We start from the raw sequence: 23,994 nt of genomic DNA, 5'->3' as shown, positions 1-23,994 counted from the left end.
ATTTATTTATTTATTCATGAGAGACACAGAGAGAGAGACAGAGACATAGGCAGAGGGAGAAGCAGGCTCTCTACAGGGAACCTAATACAGTACTCCATCCCAGGACCTGGGATCACGACCTGAGCCAAAGACAGACACTCAACCACTGAACCACCTACGCATGATATTTTTCAACCCACTACTGAATGTGAGGGCGATCTGTCTGCAACATCTGTTACCCTATTAATCACCAGGGTTGATTAGGCTGATGTGGCTGGCTAGGCAGGTGTCCTGTTCCTCCCTCACTGCTCCATATGCGTCTCTCCAAAGTTCTATCTCCTGGATAGAAGAGAACCATTCTTTGGGCTAAGTGTATACAAGTGGGCTCCCCTGCTAGAACCACCAAACAAGCTCTCAAGGTCCATTTGTAGGAGAAGGCAAAGTAGTCAAGCTTCTAAGACTTCAGACACATCCAAATGAGGTGCTATATGTAGCAGTGTTTCTTTCTTAAAAAAAAAAAAAAAAAAAACCTACTACTAACTCAAACTTTTATTCCATACTTATTACATATGATAGCTGGAATGTTTAGTTTTAAATGCATCTCTCTATTTTTGCTTATCTTTACTTCAGTTCTGATTCTTATACTGTCCTTTAAAAATGGGTAGAGATTATTTGCATTCTGAACTTTGCTTTTAGTTGGGACAAAAACATGATTAAAAAAAATCTTTAAAAATACATATTAGAGTTCAAAGAAAAATCAAAAGACCAAGAAAAAAGAAAAAAAGATCATAAACATGATTTTTAAAAATCAAGAAAACAGAGAAGAAATATTTAGAAAGACTATACAGATGATACATATGAGAGAAACAGATAAACCTCACATTTACATAACCTATTTCTAAAGAGGAAAATGCATTAATGAATAAAATAGTAGAAAACTTTTCCGAAATTATCAAGTTTGAGTTTATAAGTGGATCTGGATCTCAGAAAATATGGGATCTTTAGAAAAACTGATGTAAAATAATTAATGTCAAGATAAACCCTGGTAAATTACTGTAATTTTCAAAAATATACAATCATATATACATCTAAGTTTTTTTAAAACATCAAATTATGTATGAAGAATAGATTCAAGGTGGACCTTATACTTTTTGATAGCAACACCCAGTATCAGAACTTAGATTAGATAATGTCTACTAAATTTTGAGGAAAAGTGAGTTCAATCCAAGAATTTCACGGTCGGTCTAAAGTATTTTGCAAGTATGTGTGAAAAATCTAAGCCAACCAATAGACATTTTCTAGCAAGGAGGTATGTTCCTTCTTTAAAAATCTTACTGGATTTCACAATTCAACCAAGCAAAAGATGAATCCAAACCAAAGGAAGAACTCAGAGTGGAAAACCCATGATTTCATCAATGATAAATGTTGCCTTTATGTGAATTATAGTGAATAAACAGCATATAAACATAATTCTTGATAATTTAAAAATCAAAATTCTGAGTAGAGGAGGGCGGGTGGTCTGATGTGTGATTTCAAGAGGTTCACCAGGGCTTAAACAGTGAATGAATGTGAATAAGGTAGAAACTAGAGACATAAGCAAAGTCAGGACATTCTGGTCTTGAAGCCACAGTAGGACTCCAAATTGGGTTTCTGTATTTTCTGAGAAAACAGAGGCAAGGTCCTGGGCTGAGAATGATGAGGGAAATGATGAGGTCAGAGGTAGGAGAAAAAAGAGGCTTGGAGTACTTGTATGAAGAATAATCAAGAAAGCTTACTAAAGAAAATGAAGAGATGTAGGGCTCATCCAGGTCCTTTCTGGGCTGGTGCTTCTGCATATTGGCGGCCAGTGGCTTCCACCCTCCCCCTCTGGGCACTGAGAATGGCTTCACCTAGAAGAGTAAGCCTTGGCTCTCCTAGGCCCCCCCACACCCCCTGATTGGGGCGCAGCAGCCCACATCTATGACTGACTGGCCTGCCCCAGAGCTTCCATGGAACCTGCAAAAGCCACTTTCCACTTAGAATTAAAACTTTGCTTTTTTCCCCTCCTGCCCCATCCTGCTTTTCTTACGCTCATTTTCCTGTGAGCACTCTCTCAATAAATCCCTGTGCAAGAATTCCTGTCATGGGTGCTTCAAAGAAACCCAATCCATGGCAGAGTTTTCAGGGCAGTTTTGAGAACCAAGTTAATGTTAGATACCAAAAGTTTATAGTGCTCTTGATCTGTACAACCGTGATTTCTCACTGGTGTTAGGGATAGGTCACCAGGGGTAGATCTAAAGACTAGACATTTAGGTTGATCTGTGGTTGTGAATTTTGCCACCTGAGTGAGGTGGAAGGAGCATGGGGTAAAAGCATATTTATGAAAGAGGAGTTTAAGTTATGGGCTTTGAAAGCTAGGCTGGAAAGGAAAGAATGTGCATCCAGGATGGCAATGAAAGCAGGAGGGAAGGTGAAGGAGAGAATGACTGTGGTATCAATAATTTATTAAAGTATATATCTATATACAAATATACATACACTATGTAGTATGCTTTATATACACACTGATGTGTGTGTGTGTGTGTGAACTGAGGGAGAGCCAGGAGAATAGAATAGTAGAAAGATAAAAGTTAAAATTCTAAGAGATAGACACTTTATATAAAGTAAGCTGCTTAAGGAATATTTATGGAACAATTCTCAATTTCTTATTTGGCAGGTTTCATTTGGGATATCAGTAGTCCCTAATACAATATTGCTAATAGATTTATTTTATGAATCTGAATCATTAGGCCAATAAAACATTTATCCTTAAGGAGAAATACACTTAAGTAAGAAGTGTTACTTCCTCTTTATCTGCTGAGCCAGAGCACCAGGAAAAGATTGCTGGATACGAGTTTGGATATCTTTCTTCTTTAGAGCAGGAATTCTCAAAATTGTCCAATGGCCCTTCGGTGAATGTGAGGGGGTTCTATCCTGATGGACCAAAGAGGCATCCAGAATTGGAACTCTTTCTTTTTCCTTTAGTTTTCACTTGTGATTTAAGGCTCTGTGTAGAGAGCCAACTAAATGAATTCTTATAATTACTAAGTTCCTAAGCTAACATTCGCACATTCTTCCAGTTTACTGATGATTTTAATTGAGCGTTCTGACTGCAGCTCAACCCTGGAACAGAAAGGTGTAATTTGAAGTTCCCTAGGAAAACAAAAACTGGGATAGTAAGTAAGCCGCGTTTTTTAAATCCCACTTAAATGGCCTTAGTCGAAAACACTCAGAGGCTCCATTCAAAGTAGACCTCAAGTAAATAGCATTCCATTTTATCTCAAAATAAAAAGAAAATCTCCCTGAAGAATCTTTTCCTCCCACCACTACTCCTTCTACGTGCATCACCTCCTAAACAAAGGAAGAGAGGAACAGCATGTCACACTCCCCACCTGGTCAAACTGAAGGGCAGGACTCTAACTTGGAGATATCCTTGATGTCTCTATTCCAAAGGTGATTCAAATTCACTCAAATAAATTTCTGACAGTATAGCCCCCGTATGCAGATTACTTAAAGACATAGATAGAAGTATCTATGTAATATCTAAAATACTGGGTATTTTAGAAATTCCTATATGGTTATTATGACCGATGAATCAAGATCAGAAGATATCAGGTGATTTTCACCTAGAAAAGAGGAATAAGGACTGAAATGGCTTTAAAAATACAGAATTAGTTATAACAGAAGAATAATCAAAGAATAATAGTGGAATGAGTCTGCTAGATTTCATGCATTCAGCAAATATATATGGGGGGCTTCTTATATTCCAGCACTATTCCAGAGACTAGGGATACAAGAATGAACAACAACAACAAAAAATCAGACTGTGTTCTTAAAGGTGAGAAGAAAGACCAGGTGTGGCAATGTGGAAGCAGGATCTTGGGCTTCAAGTACTGCTTACTACTACTGTTCCAGGCTCGGGATAGAGCCCCACACCTCCAGGACAACCTCCAACCTTTTATTGTCAAATGTAAATCATACCACTACCTTCTGATCTTCATTCATCTGTCATAATAAGCCCACAGAGATTTCTGAAATATTCTCAAAAATGTTCTTGCCAAACACATTTTACAGAGCTCAAGTGACTAATGTATAAAATATATTTTCATTAACATAACTCTGCTTCGTACTTTTCTGAAGCTGAGGAAAGGAAGAATTTATCATGAAGAAGGGAGATACAGGACCACACAAGCACTGCGCAGTAACTGCAAATAGGATGCAAACAGTGTATTGTCCTTAAATGTCAAGTTAAGTGACAGCTAGGCCATATAGTATCCATTTGCCTGGTTTAAAATGTGCTTTCAAGTAAAAGAAGCAAAACAAATTGTATTTCAACTAACTCACTTTTCCCTGGATGAAAAATAACCCTGCCCTTTTTAATCTCCTATTGTAGACAAGAACAAATAGGTTTGCATCAATAACTTCTGTGTGTTTATTGTGTATATTCAAAAACAGTGAGTACCAAATCAAACAGTTTAATGCTCAATTATGTTAAATAGCCCCCATCTGGATTTTTTTTCTAAAATAAATTTAAGTAAATATTGATAAACAACACAAAGCATATCAATAATTTGTTGTCTGAGCTTGTTATTTAGGGGATTAAAATCACAGCTGAGAGAGCAAATAAATATTACAAGTTACACTGCATCATATTTGCTAAACTTCCTAAATTATTAGCAAATCCACTGGGTAAATGCAGCGGCAAAGCACAATCTGTTTCCCGTGCAAATCTGAAATCCACTTACGAAGCATAACAGGGTGTAGATGGGATTTCAAATATATAATTACAGGAGAGTTATTGATTCACCATTTTCATTTCCAAACAGGTCATTCTAAGGATCACCTTGTAGGTTACCCAAAATGAAATAAGAGAAGAGTATATCAGGGTTTGGTCTTTTTTTAATTCATTATTTCCATGTGTACAGATTTGGAGGTCAATCTAACCAGTCTGTACCAAGATGATTAGTGTGAGCCACATAGAACCTATCCTCGAATGAAGTGCAAATAGGAAGTATATGAAGCAAGTTCAGGAAACTGTCCACCTAGAGAAGTAAAGGTGCTTGTAGCAGTATGAGAGCTGGGGGCTTTGGGGGAGAAGCCGTTTCTATGGGGAAGGGGAACTGGCGATCTGCTTCCTTGAATTGAATTGGGGCTTGAATTGGTTAGGAACTTAAGAAGAACCAGAGGAGAAGCAAAGACTTAGAAAGAAGAGTTTGTGTAACCAAGGATCGCAGGTACATTTGTCTTCCATGGAAGGGGAGGATCCCTTTCCTTTAGCTGAGGATCTTGAGCAGAGGTACTCAGAGGGGCCCCTAAAATTGCAGTGGGGTGGAGGATAGAGGGATTTGCTTAAGGAAATGGGAGGTCAGAGGTTTGCTGCTGAAAAGATGAGAGGAGAGGAGAGAAAGGGAAAGGTTGCAAAAGAAGACTAAAGCTAAGGGGAGGGGCTTTCTGTGATGGGCCAGTCTAATATGCAGTGTTAATTATTTCATTCTTTTGGTTGTCTGTCTTCCCATCTCTTGGGATTCTGTATTTCATTTCTTGTAACAAATGTCTTATGTGGGTGGGGTTTTTTTTTTTTTCCATTGTGGTATTTTTGTTTTGGTTTAGTTTTGCTTTGCTATTAAGTTTTTTTGTTTGTTTGTTTGTTTGTTTGTTTGTTTGGTTTTATTTGGTTTGGTTTTGCTTTGCTACTAGGTTTTTTTTATTTTTTTGGTTTTGGTTTTGTTTTGTTTTGTTTTGTTATGTTTGGATGGGGTTGTTTGTTTGTTTCCTTGAAATTAAGGAAGAGGGCTGACTTCCATGACTGATTAACTCATATAAAAAAGAACACACACACACACAAAAAAGAGAGAACACAATAGCAGGAAGGTTAAGTAGAGCTATAAACTAATCACAGATCCTCCCTAGTGACAAACCACTCAGGTCACAAAAAACTCTAATTGTGCATAAATCCAAAGTGATTCCACACTAACAATTGCTATTACCATCTGTTAATGGCCAGCAGAGCTGTGTCTATGGCAATTGAAACTTTTTAATACTTGAAGTGATTCTGTTAATGTAACCTCCTTCTTTATTCCCACTACACCACAAATTCCTATAAATCTTAGGGAAAGAGACGCCTGGGTACCTTAGTGGTTGAGCATCTGCCTTTAGCTCAGGGTGTGATCTCGGGGTTCTGGGATCGAGTCCCACATTGGGCTCCCCACGGGGAGCTTGTTTCTCCCTCTACCTATGTCTCTGCCTCTCTCCGTGTCCGTATTTTATTTTTAAGTAAAATCTTTAAAATAATAAGTCTTAGGGAAAGCATTAGATTCCACATTTTGTGTTGTTGATGGCTCAGTTCCCTTTAAATCTCCTTCTTCAAGTGTGTAGAGAGTGCAACTAGTGTCAAGGTTATACACATAAATTAGTTTGGCTGGAGCAAAGCGTATGTTACACAGAGAAGGAGAGAGCTTACCAAAAAGGTTGGGACCCAATTGTGCAGAATCTTGAATGAATGTTTAAGTCAGGAACGATGTTTCATTCAACTATGAAGCTCCCTTGTAATTCAAAAGGCAAAAGCCATTGGGGGATAGTGGGGAGAGGATGAGGGGGCAAATGAATAAGAATTGATATATCCAACCTAAATATCTCCCTTGGGGCCCATATCTGTCTATCTGTTTATCTATCTATCCATCTCTGCCTACTAGACATTTCCACTTGGATTTCTTACAATTTGACTGTTGAATTCATCATTTTCACTTATATGTAATTCTCCTACATGTCTCCTATTTTGTTTGGTGATACCATCTTCCTAGCCAGGAATCTGGGAGTCAACTCTGTCTCTATTCCCTTAAGCCATACAGCAAACTGGTCACTGTGGTGTGTTCATATGGCCTTTGTGATATCACCTCAGTTCATTCTTTCTTTTCCAATCCACCACCTCGCATTTGGTTCTGACCCTCATAGTTTCTTCCCTGGATTACTAGAGTAAAACATGCTAGATGAGTCAGACTGCCTGAGTTTAAACCCCGCACCGCACCTCACACCTCTCCGTCTGCTTCAGTTTCCTCATTCATAAAGTGGGGAAATGAAAGCACCTATCGTGAATGAATGAATGAATTATAGAAGGAACAAAAAATAAATTATGTATGTCTTAATTTTATCTGGTTATGAATACGGGGAGTCAAAGTGCAGGGCAGTGCTAATAGGAATATAATGGGAACAATACCTATATATTCTAGATAAACAGGTTAAATTAATGTAGTAATAATATGTATTTAATTCAACATATCCAAAATGTTATCTCTTTAGCTTATGGCACTAGCCATAGATCAAGTGCTCAATAGCTGGACACAACTAGTGGTTCGCATTACAGGGTAGAGCAGTTCTAGAGATTATTACATTGGACAACAGTAATGTCAAACTAGCAAGAAGAAACCTTAAGAAGTTGCCATGGAAGGCCGCCCATAAAATTATGATTACACAATTAGGCACTTTAAGTACCATATGCACTGACTTTATCTTTCTAGATGAACTATAAGCTTCTTGATGGCAGGGAAAGTCCCTGCTTCCACAGTCGTCAGGATTGAGGGCTCTGCTCAACAGAGCATTCTTGAAACAAGGACTGACTCAGGCAACGCTCAAGCTTTAGCTCCTAAAATGACCAGGACACACCTAAGGAATGAAAAATTCAAGAACATTGTTTTTTTTTTACCCAGTGCTAATGGTCAAATTGCGTCCAGTTGCATGTAGGAGTTAGGAATGGCAGGCTCAGAAATCATTTTGACATAAATCGAGGAACCAGGAATGTATAATTTCTGCCTGAAGCTATTCTCCGGGTTCACCAAGAACGGAGGGTTCAAGGTGGTTATGTTATAAATCTTAAATTCCTCAATGCACTTTTCAGTTAATTCATCTTCAAAGGAAGATGTTTTCATCACTGAGTCGTGAACAGGAAGAGATTAATTTTAAAGGCAAACAAAAGAGAAGAGCCTCAACAGTCCGCTAATGATGCCATTTTCTCATTTCCTGCTTTTGATGTGTTGTGTCCCCGTGAATGATGGGGTAAACTCCAGCTCTAGAAATTCATGTTTCATGGAGAAAATCCATTTCTGTGCCTTGCAAAGCAGAACTACAGGTGCAGCAAGCGAGTAAACAGTACCAGCTGCTCCTTGGCTCTGGTTTCTTAAAGAGAAATTAAAGACCAACCCCAGGTTTGGAGGTAGTACAAAATCCCGGAGAGGACAGTTGAGGATCTTTCTGACTCTGGCCCCAATTCCAGCACCTTCTCCATAGAACAGCGTACCCACAGAGGGCATGCAGCACACCGAGGCTGGACGTCAGAGCTAATTTCTGTCCATATTCTGGTGAGGTTATTTAGTGATAATGTCCCAGCAGGCATTGGTACTTAACCAGGAAACTCATTCTGGGTTCACATATTAAACCTTTATTGTCTGATTTGGGATATGATGTACAGTGTGTTAAAGTATGAACTCGTAAAAAAAAAAAAAAAGTATGAACTCGTCATTTAAAAAAGTGAATTCATATTATAGATTCTAAAACAAAGGAGCCATATTCCTACATTATTTGTGTGTGTGACTAGTTTATTCTTTTAGAAAAGGACCCGTGTATGGTCTATCAGAATGAAGAAATATTAAGTTTTAGATACCAGAGTAACAAGCTTCTTTTTACAAAATGTGGATTTGCTTTTTCACGATGAGTTTATGCTTTTAGAAAAGGATCCCAAGGCATAATCTCACAGAATAAAAAGAAAGAAAGATATGTATATGTCAGATGGTCTCGAACAGTGTCACGTGGCCATCTGTGTGGATTATTCTCACCGATTGATTACCTTGTAGTATCTATTGTATGTCTAGTGCCACCAAGAATCAAGGAAACCAAGTGCCATTGCAAGTGACATAAACAGCAGCCAATAACAAAACTGTTGGTTTTTATATTGCTCCTGAATCATTTCTGACATTTTATTACTTCATTTTGACGTTCTGAAGCTTTTCATGAATTATGAAAAGGAATTTTCATGAGATGGAATTTTCATTAGGTTAGTTATGGTGGAAGCTGAAATGGCCATCTCTAAAATTTTTATTCGCAGACATTCTTCTACCAATTATCAAATTATAAACCTTCACAACTGCTCCTTTTTTAATGTCATAGAAAATGCTGTGGCCCATGATGGGTCACTTGGGAATGGAAAGCAAATGCTAAGAGAACACTCAGTGGGCCTGCCATGCCATTATCTGCTTAAAATGCAGTATGCTCTAGTGACCACTCGTACTAGAGTTTATCCCGATGCATTACCCCAGCTCAGGCCCCTTGTGCTGGTATTGTCACATCACATGCCCATCACCCCCACCTGCTGTCAGGATATGGGTGCGGAGGCTTCATGAAAAGGTGAAGGAGATATCAGGGCACATTTCCTGCCTGTGAGTGGAAGCCAACCTTTATTTTCAAGCTGTGTGTTTTCAGGTAAACAGCCTCTGCCCTGCTTTGTACTGTCGTTTTCTCTTTAGCCTTTGTGATGCCTGGGGAAAAGAAACCGTAGTGAAATACAAGTTCCTTTTGCATGATTTCTTCCCCAAATTCAAGAATGCTTTTATAGGCCAGTTTGTGGGAAATGGAAAGGGCGCGACCCTACATTTTGAAAGGAGTGTGTTGTGCATTCCAAGGAGCACCTGCTCACCTGAAATCGGCCTCGCCTCTGATGGAGGCATTGTGGCAACAGACAGCCAAGAAGCTACTGACAGGCAACCATGACGCTTCCTGGCTTGCTCCACACACTGTGAGCATCTGAATGTTCTCATGGACTCAGAGCAGTAACATTCCTCTCACCACCAGGAGCAGGTTACATTGTTTTCCAGTATTGTAGGAAGTTTTTCTGTGTTCTCCGAGCTCCTGCTCAATCAGACACCTTTGCTGAGTAATCCTGTTGTCTCACTCTGATTCTGCTGTGCCTGTGGTGGAGATCGGCCCTGGAGAGAGCTTCTGGGATCTTCTTTGTATGCCCCTGCCACAGCAATATCATAGCAGACTACAGACAGCTGTTTCCATCCCCTGGCTATGAGCCAGTCCAAATGTGTAGGTCCCATGCATGTCTCAAGTACTTGGTTTGGGGTGTCAAAGGGCATCTGGGTAGCCTCTGAGGACCGGCCAGCTGAGGGCCGTGGCGGGGAGTTGGGAGGTGTGGTGCCTCAGGGGAACCTGGAGGGCTTCTATAGCAGTGTTGCATGTAGACAGGGTCTGTGCGCAGAGAAGTATGAGGTACAGTCCAAACTGTGCTGCCAGACGGGCTCAACAGAAAAATTAAATGGTGAAAGCTAACGATGACAACATATAAAGTGAGATGAGCAGGAAACTTTTTCGGGTTTTGTTGTTTGTTCTGCAGTTTTTGTGTGTTCGGCTGTACTCATGAAAGCTTGGTTTGGGCTGAGGGAGTCTTAAACTCTTCAAATTTCATAAACCTCTCAGACCAACTTGCCTAGTGATGATTCCAGGTGGAATTGAGAGTTGAAGACCAAGGTCTGTTGCAAGGACTTTTTCCTCATTAAAATGTCCCCTCTTCAGGTTCTCTGTGACTGATTTGGCAGCCTCATCCAGGAACGATCCAAGTGGCTTTCACCTCATTGGTTTTCACTTCATTGCTCTTGGCTTTCTCGGGAATTGTTTAATTGGGTTACTATTGTCTCACTGGCAGAGACCTACAAGGGGGACTCTTTTCTAAAGCAGGGTCTTCCTCTCCAACTCTGAGTGGCCCTAGTAAGGAAATGCAGCCCCTTGACCAGTCCAACCCTTTGTATAAACATACACATGATTCTGGGCCAGTTCCTTTACCTGTATAATTTTTAAAAATAGGAAACCTCTTGGATTAAAAAGACTGATGAGCTTGCCCCAGGATCTCTTCCTGAAAAAATTATCGGGAGACCTACTTACATGAAGGACTTGTTCAAAATGGCATTTCTCTGCTTCCCGTGTCACCTGGCCCTCTGCTTTGAGAATGTGCAAAACTCCTGCGGGAAGTATTATTTACATTCATTCATAGGACTTATCAACTTGGATGTGGTTCCAGACAAGAGAGAAGTAAATGCTATCTTAATAGCAAGAGATCCAGGAAAAAGTCCCCTTTCCAATAGGAACTTTGTATATTTTGCCTTTAGCAAGGAGCTCTTTGTTTTCTGAGCTCCGGATGTTCAATCTGCTGATTGAAGCAAATGCAGCTGAGTCTCCAATGGTGTGTGCAAGTGCTGGATGCTTTATGGCTGAAACAGAAATGTTTCTTGGGGTTCTCTGACCTCGGGCACAGCTTTAAAACAAGGTGGTGTTTGCAGCTTCAGTGCCTGCAGGCATGTGGATTCCTGGAGCTTCTGCTTGTGGTTCTCAGCTTGTGAACCCACTTGTGTGTGTTTTGTTTTCTTGGCTTGTAGGGTTTTAAAAGTAGCACAGAATGTACCAGGATAGACTCAGCTGGAGGTGACTAAAAGGAAATCTTGAGGAAACTGGCAGAGAGCTATCCGCTGGTGGGAGATGGGGGCACAACTGAATTGCCTTTCGTCTTCAGTGTAGGAAAGCAGTGTCCTTCCAAGAAGTTAAAAGTGACGTTAACAACTTGAATTTCAGACCAATAGCTCTACTAATAATAACTCAAGGTATGGGGGAATAACTTTCCTTCAACTGTATCTCTGAAAGGAAGAACATAATATGAGCATGCATTTATTAGGCATGTATTATAAGCCAGAAACTGTGCTGCGCTTTCCTACCACAGTATCTCATTTGAATTCTCGCAACAGTGCCTAGGTGCCAGAGGCTTTGATTACCCCATTTTTAAGATCAAGAAACAAGCATAGAGAGGTTAAATAAATTATCCAAAATAACACAAAAAGCAAAGTGGCAGAGCTTGAATGAAAACTCAAGACAGATCCCAAAATTCAAGCTCCAAAGCTTTTGATGCACTTAGTGATTGAGTTTAGGTCTTAGGCAAGTCCAAGTTGGGGGATAGGTGGCACAGGAGCACTAGGGAATTGGTTATTCCAGGTCTTGCTACCAGTTGCTGCCTACAAACAGAATTTCTGACCACAATACTCATGAAGAGATAAGAATATTAACAACATATTTGGGGCACCTGGGCGGTTCAGTGAGTTAAGCATCTGCCTTTGGCTTGGGTCATGATCTTAGCATCCTGGGATAGAGCCTGGTATCAGGCTCCTTGCTCAATAGGGAGTCTGCTTCTCCCTTTCCTTGTCCTTTTGCCCTCCCTCCCACCCCTGTGCTTGTGCTAGAGCACTAACTCTCTCAAATAAATAAATAAATAAATAAATAAATAAATAAATAAATAAATAATCTTAAAAAATAGAATATTAACATATTTAATCAAAGGTATGCACTTTTCAATCTAAAATACTCAATGCAGGTTAGCTTGGAGAGAATAACATTTTTATACACACACAGACACACAAACACATACATACAAACACTGCAAAAACCTACTGTGACTTCTATTGGGACCTCCTTAGAGTCTGTCATTTATGTCAATATAATTAAATCTTCAAATCATGGGGGAATGGTGTTATGGTGTTATTATGGTGGGCACTGACTGTGTAAAGCTAAGCTTCTTTAAGTTACAGAATAGCAAAAAACAAGTAATCCACAATAGGACAATGTCTCATTCTGGTCTGACAAAGTGGTTTCTCTTGGAAAATAGTGGGGACAAAAAAAAATCTAATTCCAACATGGACCATAATAGTTTAGATGTATTGTTCTACAGAAAAGCAATACTAATTAGATAAATTAACACAATGATTTCATGTGAGTCTCTCTATATTTTCATTTGTGTTTCTGGAATGGGGATGGCTCCATTTGATATTTTTGTTGTTGGGCATGGGGAATTAGCTTTTTTTTCTCATGGCTCTTTTATAGTCCTGGGGAGGAAGACATTTCATTTCCCTAACCTTACTAGTATAAAATCATACTTTAGGGTGTACTCTTCTGACTTCAGAGCCTGAAGTGCTGTCCCAGAAAGCAATCGGTTCTCCTCTCTGTCTCTCATTCTCTTTCTCTCTTTCTCTCCTTCCTTTTCTCCCTCTTTTTCAAAACTAGTTTGGACCAAATGCACATGACAATTAGAGTCTCCATAGTATCTGGATGTTCAACCAAATGCCTTTCATGGCTCTTGCTATAACCCCTGAGCCCATTGTGCTCTGCCTTTATTTATCTCATCCCTCTCTTATACATTTCCTTATTCTGATATGGATAATTCCTGCCACCAGGCTCATTTTCACCTCACCTATCCAACCCACTGTAATTCATCTTCTGACCAATGAATCACACACGTTAGAGTCCCCATTCCATCAATCACCATGGACCTGCATTTTCAAGCTCTCAGAGAAAGAGTTCTCCACCTTTCTGGAACCAAAGTAAGCCAAAGCCTGGCAGGATGGCTTCCCGGTTAGGCTCATCTTCTTTCAGGCCCGGGAAGCACTCTGGCAAATGTCCTAGTCCTCATACCTGCTTCAGTATTTCTTCAGGTCATTATATCTGTAATTATCCCTCTCTCCCATCCTCCATAAACCATTGTTCCTTTCTTCAAGGCAGCTCTACTCACATCTCACTTGAGATCTTGCTCTTTGTTCACTAACTTCTTTAGCTTCCTGCTGAAGAGGTACCCACACAATGAATTGCATCTGGGCCCCTTCTTCTCTATCTTGGAAGGACTGGATTCCCTTCGACAAACCAGACACTTTTGTGTTCCATCCTATTTCTTTCTGGGTTCAAGAAGACCTCAGGGACCTGGTTCCATTACTAAAGTGTCCTATTCCCGATATCTCCTCTTCTGTGGTCCTTTTGTTTCTATTAGCTCGAATAAACAATGGAACAAACCAAACCAAACCAACAACAATAAAACACATGAGGGAAAAACTTCTTTAACTTTTCAGTCTCCAATTATTTGAACCAGAAATCAAGGATTTTCACTGTTTCCTCTGCCTGTGTATGCACGCCATCAGTTCATTTCCCATTTCTATGAACCAGTACTTCTCAACGTTTAAAGCACTCCTGGGGATTCGGATTTGGCAGGTCTGAGGTGTGGCCACAGTGTCTGCATTTTTAAGAAGCTCCTGCTACTCTGCTGCTCCCTAGATCACTCATGGTATGGAAGACTAAAGATGCTTCCAACACACTTGGTAAGATTTCAGGAACAAATTTTGAAAGAATACACACAATTATTTTCCATAATTTTTATCCAATTGCTTGGAGAGAACATTCTAATCTTAACACTGGTAATGCAATCACCATCATTTCACTGATCTAGGTGCTATATTAGGTTTATTTACCTACATTACATCATTGGTCTTTATAATACTCAAAGTAAAGATGAGGAAATTGGAGTTTAGTGATGCTTGGGTGGCTCAGTGGTTGAGAATCTGCCTTTGACTCAGGGTGTGATCCCGGGGTCCTGGGTTCAAGTTCCACATCAGGGTCCTCACAGGGAGCCTACTTCTCCCTCTGCTTATATAGCTGCCTCTGTGTGTGTGTGTGTCTCTCATGAATAAATAAATAGATTAATTAATTTTTAAAAAAGGAAACCGGAATTTAAAGAGGTTGAATGACTTGCTTGTGTGCCAAACTGACAAGAAAGAAAGAAATGATTCAAATCACCATTGTTAGAATAGTTAGCGTCCATGCCTCTTAAAATGAATTTATACTCCATTTTCCCTTTTATTTATTTCCTTATATCTTATCCTATTTTTAAAAAAGATTTATTTATTTACTTTAGGAGTAAATAGGGTCAGAGGGAGGGAGAGAGAAAGAAGCCCAAGCAGACTCTGAGAGTCTGAGTGTAGAGCCCAAACCTACAACCTTGAGATTGTGACCAGAGCCAAAAGCTTAACCAACTGAGCCACCCAGATGCCCCCTTTCTTATCCTATTTTGTCCCTCTTCACTAATGACTGGGTGTTAGAAAGTAATTTTTGTCTTTAGAGAAAAGTATTACCTATTTCTCTACAGAATAGAAACACAAGGGATAGAACATTTAACTTGGCAATCCACTTATAAAGAACAGTAAAATGTGGTTCTGAAATCAGACTGATTATGTTTAAAACAAGGCTTTGCCTCCTCATTTGTGACCAAATTATGTAACTTCTCTGTACCTCAATTTTCTTGAAAAGACAGGGAAAGAATAAAATTTTTCTCATAGGTTGTGAGAAAGATGAAATGAAATGAAGCCTCTTATAAAATAAGCTAGCACCTGGCAAATGACTAATGCATGTCAGGAGTTACTCTTCCTATTACCATTACAGTTATTATTTACTATTCTTATTATTGTGGATTTTAAAAAAAAATCTATTCCTGAGATGATGATGGTGATTACCCTACTGAGACTGAAGGAGGTAATTCAGCCAAATGATCTATCATTTTGGTCTGCTAGTTCTGTCCACAGACTGAGTCTGCAGAACTCCCCTGGTGCTTGAAATTCTGCAGACCAATTGCTCCTCCATCTCTTAATCCTCTCCAAGAAGATAGAGCAGTTAATGAATTAGCTTGATCTATCTCCTTAAGCTTTACTGTCATCAGCAAATTACCCTAAAGAATATTATAAATGAACTTTACAAATTAGAAACCATGACCTTAAATTACTTCCTTCCTCCCTCTATTCCCTCTTTTCAAAAACTTGCAAATCTACTACCCATCAACTTAGTTCTGTCGGACAAAATTTAATCAGGCATTTCTTATACAGAATTGTATGCAAAAACTCTTTAATAGGATTTGTAGTTTTGTTTGCTGGGATTACCCAATGACTTCAACTGTAACAATTATTTAAAGAAAAAAATAAACCTTGATCAGAGAATTATTATAGGATTAGAGTCACTGATATCTTGAATCTCTGTGATTCTTGTTGATTTCATTTCGTAAATTGCCTGAATTGATATAATTGATGGACTAATCTTTATTATGAGGCAGAGATGAGCTCCACTGCTGGCTTGGAGAAAGTTCAGTTTCCTCAGGAAGATCTCCAGTCTGCGTTGGGACTCCCTGCTGGACTGGAGAAGGTTCAACATTTTCAGCAGGGGCTGGAAGTTGTTCTGGAAACTCTTGCTGGATTGCAGAAGGTTTCAAGTGTTCCTGGGACACAGCAGACTGAGCTGAGGCCTCTTGTTGGGGTAGAGAAGTTTCAACTTCATTAGTGGACTCTGGAGTTATAAGTGCCAGATCCACAGGTTTAACAGTGACTCTGGGGGAGAGTAAAAGCTCAGCTTGACTCTGACCTAGAGGAGAAACTGTTACCACATGATGCTCTGGAGAGTGAGCTGGACCCTCCTGCTGGGTTGGGGATGGTTCAACCTCACCAGAAGGTTCTGGATGCTGAGCTGTGGCTTCTTGCTGAGTGGCAGAAGGGTTAACTTCCTCATAGGTGTTTAGATGCTGACTTGGGGCTTTCTGATGGGTTGCAGAAGGTTTAACCTCCCCTAGGGGATTTGGATGTTGAACTGTGGCCTCTGACTGGGCCGGAACGGGTTCAATGCCCTCAAGGGACTCTGGATACGGAGCTGGGGTCTCTGTTTGGTTTGGAGAAGGCTCACCCTCCTCTGGGGTCTGAGGGTGCTGAGTTGGGGACTCCTCCTGGATTAGAGGAGGTTTGATCCTCTTGGAGGCCTGTGGGTGCTGAGCTGGGGCTTCCTGTTGGATTGGAGAAGGTGCAACCTCCTCGGAGGTCTGTGGATGCTGACCCTGGCTTTCCTCCTGAGTTAAAGATTCACTCTTCTCAGGCATCTGTGGAAATTGAGTGGAAGCCTCTTCCTGAGCTGGAGATGGTTCTCCCTCCTCGGAGGCCTGTGGATACTGGGTTGGGGCCTCCTGCTGGGTTGAAGAAGGTTTAGCTTTCTCAGGAGTCTGTGCATGATGACCCTGGCTCTCCTCCTGTATTGAGGAAGGTTCACCCTCCTCAGGGATTTGTGGAAGCTCAGCAGGGGCCTCCTGCTGGGGTGGAGAAGGTTCCTTCTCTTCCTGAGTCCCTGGAAGTTGAGCCAGGGCCTCCTTCTGGGTTGAAGGTGATTCACCCTCCTCAGGGGCCTGTGAATCCTGAGCCAGGGTGTCCTGCTGGGTTGTGGAAGGTTTAACCTCTCCAGCGGTCTGAACAGGGGTCTCCTGCTGTGTTGGAGGTTTCTCCTGTGTGGGAGATTGGGATAGGGCAGAGATCAGAGCTATCAAGAAGGGGGTGAGCTCAACAGGGCATCCGCTTGGATGGCAGGCATTGAATAAGGGTGGGTGGAGGTGGGTGTTAGGGCTGAGCAGACCTTCCGGGACTGGGATAAGAAAGCTGGGTCAGAAAAGGGGAAAGCCATAGCGGTGGGGCTCAGGGGAGGTTGGCGTGGAGCACCGGGATTGCCACAGGGGTTGAGGGGTGAGGATGTGATGCCTCAGAGGGCGGAGGAGGGATGTGTCTGCGCTCGGGGTTGGAACTGGACTCCCAGGGGGTCAAGAGTGTGGCTGCATTTACGCGACGCCAGGGGCGAGGGGGTGGGGGTACGTGCTGGGCTCGGGTCCCCGTCGGGAGAAGATGGAGGGGGCGGTCAGCAGGGGCTGTGCCGGCTGAAGGCTCGGCTCCGAGGGGGTAGGGCGCGGGCTTACAACGGGGAAGGCAAAGGGTTCTGAAGCAGGACAGCGCAAAGGCGACCAGGGGTCGGGACCACGGAACGCGCCCGCCGCCCGTTCGCATCTCGACCCCGCCCCCCTCCCCCCTCCTCCCCCTGACCCCGGACTCACCAGAGCGAGCGGGGAGGGGGCGGGGTCGCTCCTGGCCGCTGCAGCCTCTCAGCCTCCGACCCGACGCTCCGGCCTCTCCGCCACCGACGCCCGGAAACTGCGCTCGAGGCGCCTGACGCCAACCCGGCGGTTGGGCGCTCGGCCCCGCCCCCGGCCCGCGGAGCCAATGGCGGGGCGGGAGGAGCCGCGGGGCGGGGCCAACGTTCCCGAAGCCGAGTTCCCCAACGGCCAGCGGGTGAGCGGTCTGGGAGGCTTGGACTCCACTAAGGGGAGAGGGAGATCCGCCTGCAGAGGTGAGGCCACTAAGCGAGGTCACCGACCTAAGAGGAGCTTGGCCCAAGGCCCGCCTCTAGCAGTGTCTGCGTCAGACTAGATCCCGGCTTCTGGGTCCGTGATCTCGCCTGGCCGCAGCGCCATGCGTGTAACGTTGGCCTCCTGAGGGGTAGGTTCCCACTGGTAAAATCAGACCAGTGACGTCTACGCTATTTTTGCCTCCCTGAGGGCATGGGCGCTGGTGGTGCTTGCAGCCCGGGGGCTCTGAGGGAAAAAAGTATACGTGTTTTGACCCTATCTTGTACCAACAGGGCGTCTTTAGCTCACCGCTCCCTCCTCCTCGGGACTTTCTCAGGTACCTGCCCATCAGCCCCTGAGGCACAAACCTGGAGGATCTGGTTCTTCTCATCTAGCCAGGTACTTGTGTGTCTGCTTTCCTCGGTAGAGTTGACATTTCTTTTGCAGGTGGACTCAGAACAAAAGGTCCAAAGTGTGTGAGAGGGGGGATGTCTGCTTTGGTCACTTCTCACCTGCAGGCTTTGGTCCAGCGGGGAGCGTAGGCCTGAGTGTGGGGACAGTGCCCAGAGGCAGAGGTACTACTAACTGCATGTCCAGGGGGACTTTGGGAGTATTTATAGGGCTGGCCTGGGAACAGGGCACCTCTTGGAAGCAAGCTCCACTGACCTGGGCCAGGGGTTCTGTGACCGTTTCTGGGAAGGTTCGGGTTCAGTGCCCGTTGCCGTTTATAAAAAAAAATGGCTGGTGGAGATGTGGCACCTGAGTGTGTGGGGGCTGCTTCTCTGGTAATAATCTCTCCGGGAGTGAGAACCACTTCTCGGTTTCAGACTAGATGAGGCTGAGTGCATTCAGTATGGGTAATAGTTGAGGACGGGGAGCCTCGGTGTCCATCGGAAGATGAATGGAAAGAAGAGGTGGTTCATGTATACAACGGAATATTCCTCAGCCATTAGAAACGACAAATACCCACCATTTGCTTCGACGTGGATGGAACTGGAGGGTATTATGCTGAGTGAAGTAAGTCAATCAGAGAAGGAAAGGGAGGTGGGCGGGGGGTGGGGGTGACTGGGTGACGGGCACTGAGGGGGGCACTTGATGGGAGGAGCACTGGGTGTTATTCTGTATGTTGGCAAATTGAACTCCAATAAAAAAATTTAAAAAAAATAAAATAAAATAAAAAAATAGTTGACGTGTGGGTAGCCCGGTTGGCTCAGCGGTTTAGCGCCGCCTTCAGCCCAGGGCCAGATCCTGGAGACCCGTGAATGAGTCCCCATCAGGCTCCCTGCATGGAGCTTGTTTCTCCCTCTGCCCGTGTCTCTCATGAATAAATAAATAAAATATTTTAAAAAATAGTTGAGGAGGAAGTTAGGAATAAAGAGATAGAGGCAAAGTATTTTCTGGGTGTTGAACAAGGTGGAAAGTAAGGGATTTACTAGGGAAATCCCATTTCCTAGGCAAAAGGATAGTGTTTCTGGTAATAATTAGCACATCAATACCATCAGTGTCTTGACTCAAGCATGCCCTCCCCCAAATGGAGCAAGCAAGCAATATTCCTCAGTTCTTCCAGTTTTAGTATGTGTGCTGCCGAAGTGAGCACTATTCCTCAGTTCTTCCAATGAATTTTTGCACAGCCACTGTCTGCAAAAGCTGTGGGAACCCCACATAGTAATCTTTTGTCTGGTTTTTCAGGAGCCCAGCCCTTGTCTCTTGGTCTTCTCTTACTTCTCAGGCCTCTCAGCCCCGCTGCTTGTCTTCCTCTCTTCATCTTGCTCTGGTGCACATTTTTACCATTCATGGGCCATGAGTCCACGAGGTAGTTTCCAGCCAGAAAAAAAAATTCACACTGCTCTATCATTTGAACAGTAATAAAGTCACATGCAAAGAGAAGAGAGCTTGAAGGTTATCCTGGAAGAGGCAGCTTTTATCTGAGTCTTGCAGGTGGATAGAGGAAGGGGCATTGCAGGTGAAGAGACTGGCAGAGAAGTGGCTGGTGGGTAGGAGTGCAGGCTGAGCTCAGGGGAGGTCCCCAAGAGTGGAGAGGAAGTTGGACTTAAGAACAGAGTAAGGGGATGGGGCTAGGATGGGAGGGGAGATAAAGACAGATTGGATGAGGGGGGAAAGGAAGGATGCAGACACAGCTGGAGGCCTGTGCAGGAAGGGCTCAAACACTAGCAAACTCAGCTCACAGGCCACTGGTCTGTCAGCTTAGATTTCAAGAACTCCACAGACTTATTTAAAAAGCCAGGTAGGAGAACTGCAGGTATCTGAATTCCCTGCAGACAGGTCCAAGGTGTAGATTCCTGAACCCCATCCCTTCCCTGGAGAGTCACTCTGGGATGGGGTCCAAGAATTTAGGCCTAACCACCTCTGCTGTCCTCTGCCCTCAGCACCAGCGGATCCAAAGCATAAGAAAACATAAGAACCTTTGTCTTATTTTAGGAGCTGAGGGGTAAGGGATTATTAACATTTGGGCAAAAGAGAAGCTTCTATTGTTTGCTAGATAGGAATTGTGATTGGTCCTTGTCAACCACTGGGAAGGTAGGTTGCCATTGTTATCTTCAATAGCACAGATAAGAAAACAGGCTTCAGAGAGAGGCTAAGTAACTTGGGGTCCCAGGGCCTCAGAACTAATAAATAAATGGTAGAGGGAGGACTCTCACCCAACTCTAATTCTAATTAGAGAGTTAACATAGTTCAGTGGCAGAGCAAGTGGGCTTGGTAGGCGGTAATGCTTAGGTTTGAACACCAGCTCTACCCCATACTGTTTACAGGACCTTCCCTACACTAGTGTGGGCGTTCAGGACAACCAAGCAATGTGAAGCTATGGTTTTCACGGGCCCCTTGAGATATAGCCCTGAAGATTGGCAATTAGAAAACAGAAGTAAAGGCACAACACACTATGGCCTCCTAGCCTCAGGCAGAGGGGCCAGAGGGTGTGACTTCAGGTAAGTTCCCAAAACTATCTGAGCCTCAGTTCCTCATCTGTAAATTGGGGAAAATATCAGTTGACCTGAGGATTAAGATAATATCCTTAGGAGAGTTTCTGGCCTGCTGGAAGCACTTGAAGATGACTAGCTATAGGGCACCTGGGTGGCTCAGTTGGTTAAGCCTCTGCCTTGGGCTCATGTCATGATCCCAGGGTTCTGGGGTCCAGCCCACAACAGGCTCCCTACTGAGTGGGGAGTCTGTTGCCCCTCCCCTGTGCCCCCACCCTCGCTCATGCCCTCACTTGCTCTCTCAAATGGATAAATATTTTTTTTTAATGATTTTGTTTGTTCATGAGAGACACACACACACACACACACACACACACAGATGCAGAGAGACACAGGTAGAGGGAGAAGCAGTCTCCATGCAGGGAGCCTGATTTGGGACTCGATCCCGGGACTCCAGGATCACGCCCTGGGCTGAAGGCGGCGCTAAATCGCTGAGCCAACTGGGCAGTCCTGGATGAATAAAATCTTAAATAAAAAAAGAAAGACTAGCTATATTATTATTATAGTTTGGGCTAATTCTCACCTTCCCAATCCAGTCAGATCTGTTTTTAACTGCTTTCTGAACACTGGAGTGGGAGCTTTTTTTTTTCTTCCATTTTTTGAGAGCCTTTCTTATTTGAACCCCAGATATATCCTTACTTGGCAGCTGACTAAAGTCATCAAACAAGGACTAATGCAACCATTTCTCTCAAAAGTGGAATAGCTAATGTTCCCCCTGGATTCTGTTGTAGGAAGTTGGTTCTTCCCACTCTTTTAAAATATGGCAATTAGAATTAGGTGCCCTATAGCTAGTCATCTTCACTGCCCTAAAATATATTTTCCACCCACATGCCCATGTCTGGAATTCAGCGGTGATGGTGGCATTCTTTAGGATTTATCCTGGCTCTCTTTTTAATTATTAATTTGTCAATTATACCTCAATAAAGCTGGACAAAAATAATGAATTTTTAAAATTCCCCAATAGTTATTATTATTATATATAGTTTACAGTTCAAATAGTATGACATCAAATGGTGAGGAAACATAATGACCCACAGCAGTTTCTTCCCCTTGACCATCCCCACCTTCCCTCCTGAGCCAGCTCTCTGGGCATGCTTACTTCTAGCTGAATCTTCTGGTGCTTATCTCCCCACCTATCTTGGTAATTCTAGCTTTGGATTTATCCATTTTAGACACTGTCTGTGGACTTCCTATTATCACAGGCAAGGAGTTAGTTCTTTAACACCCCTGTCCGTTCTTGGGGTTTAGTTATGCCACTCTTTCCTGATAATTGATAGTGTTTACAGAATTGTGATTATGTAACTATTGTTCGCCTCCAAGATACAGCTCCAAGCAACCCAAAAAGATGACTTTTGAGGATGGGCTTTCTCTACTTTGGTGTAGAGTTAGAATGATGAATGACCATGTTTGCAGTCTTGGAGTCTGCGTCCTTCAGAGCCTGAAGCCAAAGGAAAGCACAGTTGAGGGATAGATGGGGAGAAGATGACTTGTTTGAACCCTAGATGCAGGCAGCTTTAAGTACTTAGGCTTCCTGGTTATATAAGCTAATTCACTGTATGACATTTTTGGTTCAAACATATTTTAGTTGGATTTCTTTCACTTGGAGCGTACAGAGCAGTGACTGATACATATGGTCTTCATAAATTTGGGTAAGTTATACAAAACGTATATGTATGTATATATTTACGTATGTATATGTGTATATGTATATGTATATGTATGTGTATGTGTATGTGTATATGTATATGTATATGTATATGTATATGTATATGTATCCTGACCAGCACAGCTCACGACACTAGGTTCCCTCTCCCTCTGCTTTTATCAGCCAGAGCCTGAGGTAGCTTGACATTGAATAGTACCATTTAGGGACTGGAGGAAGCAACTTACCATGAGTCACTGCCCTAAAATATATTTTCCACCCACATGCCCATGTCTGGAATTCAGTGGTGATGGTGGCATTCTTTAGGATTTATCCTGGCTCTCTTCAAGTGGTTCTCCTTTGCAGTGAGAAGTCTGCAGGGAAAGGCAGCATTAAGGTAGAGCATCTTGGGCCAGGTCTGCTTTTGCCCTGAGATCTAGCAAAACAGATGATGAGGGGGCCAGGGACCTTGTGGAGCCATGGGAGCTCTGATGGTCAATTTCACTGTTCTTCAAATTGTCCCAAGTCCACGCAGATCCCCCACTAGAGTCGTGCCTTTTGACAGCCTCCCTCTGAAGATATTTCAGGCAATCAGAATCTTTCCAGTTTCAAAAGACCTATAGAGAAAGAAATTTCACTACCCTGTTGTTTAAGATCCATTCATTCATTTATTTATTTATGTATTTTGAGAGAGAATGTCAGGGGAGGGGTAGAGGGACAGAGAAAATCCTCAAGGAAACTCCCCACTCAGTGCAGAGCTCCACACAGGCTGATCCCAGGCCCTGAGATCATGACCTAAGGTAAGATCGCTCAACCAACTGAGCCACCCAGGCTCCCCTCACTACCCTGTTTTGATGTTTAACTTGTAGAAGCCCTTACTTCTGGAGGTCCCTGTAGGAGGCAGTGGATACAGTTTTTGGTGTAGACAGGATCTAGGTACAAATTCCTGCTCCTAATGGCACAGTCCCTATGCAGGCTATGGGGCAAACTCATAGTACTATGTGTTGACCTTTAGGAGGTCAGTCTGTATTTCATAAGGAAATCATATGTGGAGAATGAAGAAATGGTCTAAAATTCATCCAGTAAGATCCCTGAGGCATCACGTGGGCAGGGTCCGCTACTAGGCATTGGGGAGAGGAAGATGGGATTCTTGCCTCGTCAGGGTTCCTGACCTAACAGATAACTGCGGTGGGGCCTTCACATTGATGGGTGCTATCTTTCACTCTGTTGCATTTACAGGGACACCTAGAAGAGCGGGGCCTTGGTGTGTAGTCTCTAAACCAGGACTCAGTCACATCCTGGGTAGACAGGATTAT

General features: G+C 43.0%; 3 protein-coding genes across 10 annotated transcripts in view; 1 reads left to right on the top strand and 2 right to left on the bottom strand.

Annotated features, from left to right (window-relative positions):
- Positions 1 to 23,994, top strand: part of LOC144286242 (uncharacterized) — a 156,406-nt gene that overhangs the window by 82,297 nt on the left and 50,115 nt on the right. Inside the window, exon 5 of the mRNA XM_077852448.1 lies at positions 18,334 to 19,057. The gene's annotated coding sequence lies outside the window, so the exon portion shown is untranslated. The remainder of the gene's footprint in view (positions 1 to 18,333; positions 19,058 to 23,994) is intronic.
- Positions 1 to 23,994, bottom strand: part of LOC144286911 (uncharacterized) — an 89,790-nt gene that overhangs the window by 18,129 nt on the left and 47,667 nt on the right. The window contains exon 11 of one of the 8 annotated variants that reach the window (XM_077854054.1): positions 6,063 to 7,656. The exons of 4 other annotated variants lie outside the window; for them this stretch is intronic. In XM_077854054.1, the coding sequence (XP_077710180.1) occupies positions 7,630 to 7,656 (27 nt within the window). In that variant the 3' untranslated portion in view covers positions 6,063 to 7,629. 3 more of the 8 variants (XM_077854050.1, XM_077854055.1, XM_077854057.1) reach the window with 3 other exon arrangements.
- On the bottom strand, positions 15,725 to 21,247 carry LOC144286912 (uncharacterized). Its single transcript, XM_077854060.1, has 2 exons — positions 17,750 to 21,247; positions 15,725 to 17,152 (listed from the first exon to the last, which is right to left on the bottom strand). Exon 2 carries the CDS (start codon positions 16,754 to 16,756, stop codon positions 15,926 to 15,928), a length of 831 nt encoding a protein of 276 aa, XP_077710186.1. The 5' UTR covers positions 16,757 to 17,152; positions 17,750 to 21,247; the 3' UTR covers positions 15,725 to 15,925.

The sequence above is a fragment of the Canis aureus genome, chromosome 16 (assembly GCF_053574225.1).
Source record: "Canis aureus isolate CA01 chromosome 16, VMU_Caureus_v.1.0, whole genome shotgun sequence".
Classification (NCBI taxonomy): domain Eukaryota; kingdom Metazoa; phylum Chordata; class Mammalia; order Carnivora; family Canidae; genus Canis; species Canis aureus.
The sequence above is the reverse complement of the archived record's forward strand: the minus strand, read 5'-3'. Positions and strand labels throughout refer to the sequence as shown.

What these genes read in the sequence shown, in the direction of transcription:
- LOC144286912 (XM_077854060.1), bottom strand. Translation starts at nt 16,756, where the DNA reads ATGCCTGAGAAGAGTGAATCTTTAACTCAGGAGGAAAGCCAGGGTCAG.